The following is a 7,524-nucleotide window of genomic DNA, read 5'->3' on the forward strand; positions in this document are numbered from 1 at the left end:
CTGCATTCCACACGGTCTGGGACAACAGTCAGTTAATCCAGGTAGAAAAACCATCAATGTACAGATGAACATGTAAAAATAGACGGTACATTGCTGCTCAGCGAACTTCAATACAGCAATGGGACTCAGGAAATAAAAGGAATGGACAATAAAACAAATGTACGCAGCATAATTTAATTTCCATAAAGTTGACACTTGGATACAAGATTCAAATCAAGACCTGTGTTCTGCAGTAATCTAAATTTAAGTTTTACTACAATTCCACATTGTTTATATCTGTAGCAGTTTAGTTTGGAGTGAACTTTCCCAACAATGAGGTACGTGTACTTCCTAACGTACTTGAAATCCACGACAGAGAAGCCTTGGTGTGTATTAATTCTATGACTATAGAAATAGAATGAGAGTAGAACGGACATCGAAGTGTTTGCCGTGGTCATTTAACAAGCTCTAAAGAAAAGCACTGTACTTTGAACATAGTTAGCCCTCTACCACGGTGACTGTACCTTGCAATGGTAAAGGTACACATTAAAAATGGCCACCACTTTGACCATCCTGCTGTTGATTTGAATGAAAATGTCCATTCTACTCATTCTTGTTCTATGAAGCCTGATCAACTGTCATGCAGCCTGCATCACATACAATGTGTACATTTAGAACAAGTCCATCGAGCTCTGTCTCATGTCCATTCTAGTGGACTGAACAAACAAAAAGACAAGAAAGAACAAAAACAAGACTTCAATGCGGCAGGTCTTCAGCCCTACGCTGCTGTATGAGGTGCTGCAGTGTCCACAACATTTCAAATGGGAGCAGTGAAGACATAAAGGGGGAAGAACACAAAGGACTCTTCTCCTGCCTGCCCCCCTGCACAGCAGCACCCACTGAAACCCACCAACTGGTATGATTTGATGAGTATCTTTCATACCGTGACCGTTCATCCCACAGGACAAAATACTTTTACAGCAGCCTTATGTGCTGTATAAGGAAATACAATAGTACAGAGAGTACTAAATGGGTTAAAAAAAGCAACGAGAGTGAAAGCACCCCTCAGGTGTAACGTAGACCTTTAACTCTCTAAGCTGACCAACCCGTCTGCATACTGGAACTGCTCACTGTTTTCGTACTCCAGCATATCTAGCGCGACCTCGCAGCTCTCCTTGACGATCCGTTCTCCGTCTCCGAGGTATTGTTGCAGCACAGCCAGACACTTCTCTTTGCCGATGGACCCGAGAGCCTCCGCCGCCTCGTGTCGGACCATAGGGCTCTCACTAGAACACTCCAGAGCTGCACATAGGGCCGGGACCGACGCCGGATGCTGCATCTGACCCAGGACGAAGCCGATCTCATGGCGGAACAGAGCACTGGAGCACTGCAGGCCTACAGACAGGTTAAAAAAGACTCTGTTAAAAAAAAGAGACTGCATGCATGAAGTATAGGTTTTTCCAATGCCATCATCATTCCAGCAAGCTTTCAGTATGCACACAGAAAAATCACATACATCAGTCCAGAACATTCCCCTCCTTTAAAGCTTTATTTTTACATGGTTTGAACTGACTTCACAGTAAATATCCTTGTGTCTACCTTGCACCTGCTTGTAGGGGTGTGACAGTTCACAAAAGTCTCTGTTCGGTTCAATACGACACAGTGGTGCCACGGTTCGGTACGTTTTCAATACGGCAAAAAAGCCAAATCCTCGCTGGTGACACTCAAGGGGGCGTGTCTGAAGAACATGGCTCTTCATCTCCGTCAGCTAGCTTTGTGTAGTCCGCGACGTCAAACATTTGATTCTCTGTTTGGGTTTTTGTTTTCTTTAACAAAGCAGGAATTATGGTCTGGAGAAAAGGGCTCGTGAAAGAGTAGTGTCACGGGGCTCAATAGCATTAAGCATGTTAGTACAGCCTGGTTTATGAGAGTAGGTCTCGTATCTACGGCTATAAATAGACCTTTAGCCCTGTTTGAATCAGTAGGGAACAGCTACCTAAAGGCTGCGGGGAGAGTTTGTAGCACGTGTGCTGCTGTTGGTTTTCCTGCTAAGCTAGTTTAGCATAGCGTGTAGAATGTTGTTCTTCCGTGGTGGGCGTGTCAGACAGCACGTTGTCCGTTACGTTGGGTGGGTTGCCATGTTGGGCGCAGTGGCTCCACCGAAAACATTATATTTCCCACAATTTAAGAGCCTCGTACCGAACGGTTCAATACGAATACGTGTATTGTTACACCTCTACCTGCTTGGCATATACCTTTCTGAGTATTGCCTACTATCCAGTCGTTATCGGGTGGGAAATAAAAAATAATAATTGATTTCTTGGATGCATCATGATTCTCTCATGAACAATTATGACTTGATGCAGAAAACTCAAATCAAAAATTTCAAACTCAATTCTCAACGTTATGATCGCCTGTAACACTTCGGTGACGCCAGGCTGTCCATTCCTTACCGCTGCCCCTGAACGCAACACACATAACACGTGTGTCTTGTTTCAGCGACACAGCGACACTCTACAACCAAACCAAAGCTAACGTCACTGAGTCACTGAGGATAGGAGCAACACGTTATACGTTCCCACATAATATAGCGTCAGCGTAACAGTGCACTTCATCTCTGTATGTATAGTTTAACCACGTTTTACAAATTGTTATTTTTGTAAGAAAGCTGAATGCTCATTGCCTATAACAAGGATTTGTTTGAAGAGAAGTCTATATTATATATTTGTGAATAAGGGCAGCTTGTTATGTCACATGACTCAGAACATGCAGAGGTCTGTTGGTACTACGAGGATGCTGCTACAGGCCCAATATCATTTGTAACACTGGAAATGTAACACTCCAGCTGACACATCTCTTCTATTTGTTACTAATATTGATATATAATATTGATTGATATTATGAATCATTACAAATATGCAGTGTTTTTAAAATTAGCAGATTGTTACAGTGAGAACAAAAAGAAGACGTTTTATCTGAATCGTAATCGAATCTTGAGGTGCTGAGAGATCCCCGCCCTACTATCCAGCATGTTGTCTTCCACATCCGTTCTGTCAGACTTTAATCAGCTGATCATACACTGAGATGAGAGTTCCTTGGATGCTGATCGGATAAATCGTCAGTCGTTTCACAGACTGATGATGTTTCAAGTCGAGCTTAAAACCGAGGTTGACATGAAAATGACCAAAAGTAAACAGTTGTGATGTTATTACACGGTGATGCATAAATTAAACAGTAAACCATCTCCTACCGTCTCCCAGTGCCAGCACAGCCTTCTCGTCGCCCAGGTTACGCAGGGCAAACATTGCACGGTAACGTTCAAAGAGCGGCAGACTCTCATCCAGAAGGACCGAGCGAAGCTCCGACACGCTCTTCCTCACAGCTGGAGGGGCCGGGTCTACGGAGTGGTAGGGGTTCTCATCTGTGCTTCCGTCATCCAACTGCTTCTCTCCTCTAGTCTGCAGCCACTCCAACCGCCGAACAGCCAGCTGACACGTCTCTGCAACCTGCAGGGAGGCAGGCGGCCATGTTGAGTACTAACTTCAGACACGTGCTGACACGGAGAACCAAGACTGAAGCCAAGTTCAACACACGGGAGAAAAAACAATTATGTTTGTGAAGGCATGAAACAAATACATGTGATTATATGCATTTGGTTATATTAATGTCATAGCAACACACTGAATTGTTTGTATAACTAAATTGTGATTTGGGGCAAAAACACAACAGATCGGATTGGATCTGATCAGCATAAAGCAAATATGACCTTTAGACATTTAGATCCAGAGCGGATCGTTTAGGATCCACGTTGGCGATACACTTTGACTGAAGTCAGTGTAAACCATCAAAGATTCTTCATGTTATGTTTTTGTAGTCAGTTCTAGGGCTTCATAGCAGTTTTAATTTACAACAGAACTCTGTTGTGAAGGTCGCAGATGACACTACTATCATCCGCCGGATTACAAACAATGAGACTTCGTACAGAGAGGAAATCAACAACCCTGCAGAGCTCAGAGAACAACCTACTGCTCAACGTCAGGGAAACCAAGCAGCTGATTGTTGATTTTAGGAAAAAGGAGGAGAAGACGCACAGCCCCGTCTACATCAATGGAGCAAGTGAACAGCTTTAAGTTCCTGAGAATCAGCATCACAAACAACCTGACGTGGTCCTCACACATCTCCAGCCTGGTGAAGAAAGCTCAGTAACGGCTTTTAACAGAGGAGCAATAGAAAGCATAAGCAGGGCTCTACAGCGGGGGATTAAAACCAGAACATCACTGGCACCATCTGGGATTCTTGTCTTCTTTGCATATTGACGTCATGCAGTTGATCACGTGCCTGGTTCCACTGCCTACAGGTTGTGTTCCTACCTCTATGACAGGATCCTGACTGTACTCTTTCAGCAGGTCCAGAACCACAAGATCACCGATCGCTCCCAGAGCCTCCCCTACAGAAAGACACGGAGGCAAAGTGTCAGACGGGCACACATACTTTATGCTATTACCCAAACACACATGTTCTACATACTGATTGTTTTCTTGTGTCTGGCTTGTGTCAGGAAGGTCATTTGAAGGTGTATAGGGGGGGGTCAGCATGAGTCCTCTCATTACCTAAATGGTCTATCTTCTGGAGAGCTCTTTCTAGTCTTCAAACCACGCAAAGTGCTTCACACTACATGTCACTCACACAAGATAAAATACACACTAACATAACAAGACGACGACAAGATCAGTGAATACAGTCACTGGATGAACAGAGTGATGTGTGTGTGTGTGTGATATTAGTGCATGCAACCAATTTACTTCTGATTTGTAGTTAAAACATTTCTCATTTAAAGTTGCCATGATTCTTTGTATAATATTGGTTTTGGTAATGTAGGAGTGTTTATGTACGTGCATGTGTGCCTGAGCTATGTGAAAGCATCGGTAAGGAGTGTAGCAGTATCTATAAAGTCCTAATGATACCCATCCCTAACCATGCGGACAGTTCTTTGAATAAATAACAGCCCGTTTGTGTGTCATGTGTGAAGAATCACAAGCATGCACACACACACACACACACACACACACACGTGGGTTGATAGAAAGAGATAAAGAGGCAAATGAAAGTACTCGTGTGTGTCTGATAGGGGTAATGCAAAAGGCACAAGCGTGTGTACTTTAAGTGCCGCACAAACATGCGTTTGGCAGTTAATGAGTGCATGTACGCTTACCTGCTTCATGCCTGACCATCGGCTCTTGCTGTGCATCTTTGAGAACAGCTGTTAAAGTGGGTATGGCCCGTCTGTCCTGCATCTGTCCGAGGCAGTAAGCCAACTCATGCTTCAGCAGGGCAGACTCATCCGCGAAGGCTTTACCGATCCATTCTATAGCTTCAGCACCTGACCCATGTTAAAGCAGGACATTACACACCGCCATATTTTGACAAATCAAACAATGCTTGTTAATTGTTTTTAGCCACAGTTCCATCATGATCTGTAACTGAAGACACTATCGTGGGTTTGTTTGGCTTTTGTTTTATGTTTAATTACACTTAATATATCATCAACACACAGACAGGTATCGTTACGTGTAGTTATTGATTCAGCTGTGCATTATATTAGTAAATCATTACCTCTATTTGTTACTTACCATACCAGGTTTTTTATTTGTATATATATATATTCCTCACAACATCAGTAAAATGAATAATGCAAAGATCGTTTTATCAAGAACAATACAATGAATTGTGTGTTTTCATGCGGCACCACTATAGATGAGCTACACAAAGTGAAAAGAAAGCGTTGATGATAATAAACCTATAGACCTATCAGAAGTGAGATGAACCGAGTGAAAACTCTATCTTATTAGATAAAACAGATGTTGACAAACTGCATCATTTTCAGTTATAAAATAGGTCATAAAGCACGATATATACAATCTTCATGTCCTCAGCTTTCAGATGATGAACACCCCCTTCAATACAATTTCATACAAAATGTTGGAGGAGGTCTTACCTCCCAGGTTCTTCAAGGTGAATAAGGCTCTGAACCGCCGGGTCAGATCTAGTCCTGGGTCCGTCAGAACCTGTCCTATGGCTGCTATCTGTTCCCCACTGCTCATCCTGCCACAGAGACACGGGGGGTGCATTAGCTTTTGTGACGTGTAAACCAGTTCATTTTAACAACTCCTTCCTATAAATATCTTAAAATCCTCTGCTGATTTAAAAAGTGAAGCTGCAAAGATTAGTCAATCGATGAACAGATAATTAAGCCGCAACTAATTTGAAAATGGATTCATTGTTTGTCATTTATGAGGGGAAAAAAATCCAAAACATTCTTTTCCTTATAAATGTTTTTCTCCTTCTTCTCAACTTATCATACCAGTTTCAGATCTAAAAGAGTTAAACTCTGATCTTAACAGAAGCGTAATGTGACGAGTCAGCATCGTTCCACAGCTGAGACACCAGTCTAACAACCATCATATCAAAATGTTAACTTATTTCATCTTAAAATATTATTAGCTATAAGCGGTGGTGGGCCGTAAGGGACTGCAAAGTCTTCTCTGCTGTTCTAAACAGAATCACAAAGTTATAGCTATTTTATAAATCAGCTTTTATTTTGAAGTCAGTTCTTACACGCTGCTACCGTAATGCCTCGTGCACACGCGCAGCGCAGAACAACTTGCGGGCTGGACTGGTCTTTAGAAGTGGAGGCTGGCTTGACCGAGTCCAGTAGTGTACGGAATAAAGTGCTGAGTTAATCCTTCTTATATACAATCTATGGTTGAACCAAGGACCTATACACCATCACCTAACTTCAGCTAAACATGCCTCACAATTGGCTATACATATTTCAAAAATCCCAACACACGACGGTGAAGAAAGCAAAACTAAGCGGCGAAACCTCCTCACCTTCAGACTCTTCAGGTCAATTTGAAAAAGAGCTCTTCCCTGTGAGACAGTTGCTGCCTGCCGCTGCATGTGTCCTGCAACTTCCGCTGACTATTTCTTCTTCTTCTTCTGCTTCTTCTTCTTCTTCTTCTTCTTCTTCAGGTTTGATGGTGGTTGGCATCCAGCTTATTGGTGCATTACCGCCACCTTCTGCTCCGGAGTGTTGATCAGCCAATAGACTTGCAATATCTCCCACAAAACAAAACATTAAATACATAAAAACAAGAATAATAAAAAAATACCTCACATACCACATCAACCTATATGTTATCCTCCATGTTTTACACTCTAGACCTATAAACCTCAGCCTCTGACAAGCACCCTGTACCACATCCCTACATTTCCATCGTATCCTCTAAACCCTGAGTTCCTTAAGGAAGTACCCTACATGCACTGAACCTCAGAGTTTAACCTGACCTCCCTGTTTAGTTATTCTTGTGGCAGACTGAAGGACTTCATGTCTTGACGGCTCTTTGAATGAAAAGACTTAAACTTCCTCTAGGGCTGAAGATGAGTCGGAGCATATCAACACCTTTTCCTGTCTAGCTTTTCCCCCCATCATAGTAAAAACAGCTCTGCCAGCATCTCCACTGTGTAAACTACATTATCAGTTGT

General features: G+C 42.7%; 1 protein-coding gene across 1 annotated transcript; it reads right to left on the reverse strand.

Moving 5' to 3' along the window:
- Positions 1–158: 158 nt before the first annotated feature.
- Positions 159–6,984, reverse strand: dohh (deoxyhypusine hydroxylase/monooxygenase). Its single transcript, XM_079158539.1, has 6 exons — positions 6,871–6,984; positions 5,975–6,081; positions 5,192–5,359; positions 4,350–4,426; positions 3,230–3,485; positions 159–1,374 (listed from the first exon to the last, which is right to left on the reverse strand). The coding sequence occupies exons 2-6, from the start codon at positions 6,078–6,080 to the stop codon at positions 1,064–1,066; spliced, it is 918 nt and encodes a 305-aa protein (XP_079014665.1). The 5' UTR covers position 6,081; positions 6,871–6,984; the 3' UTR covers positions 159–1,063.
- Positions 6,985–7,524: the final 540 nt, after the last annotated feature.

Source organism: Pholis gunnellus, assembly GCF_910591455.1.
Source record: "Pholis gunnellus genome assembly, chromosome: 4".
NCBI classification, from domain to species: Eukaryota; Metazoa; Chordata; class Actinopteri; order Perciformes; family Pholidae; genus Pholis; species Pholis gunnellus.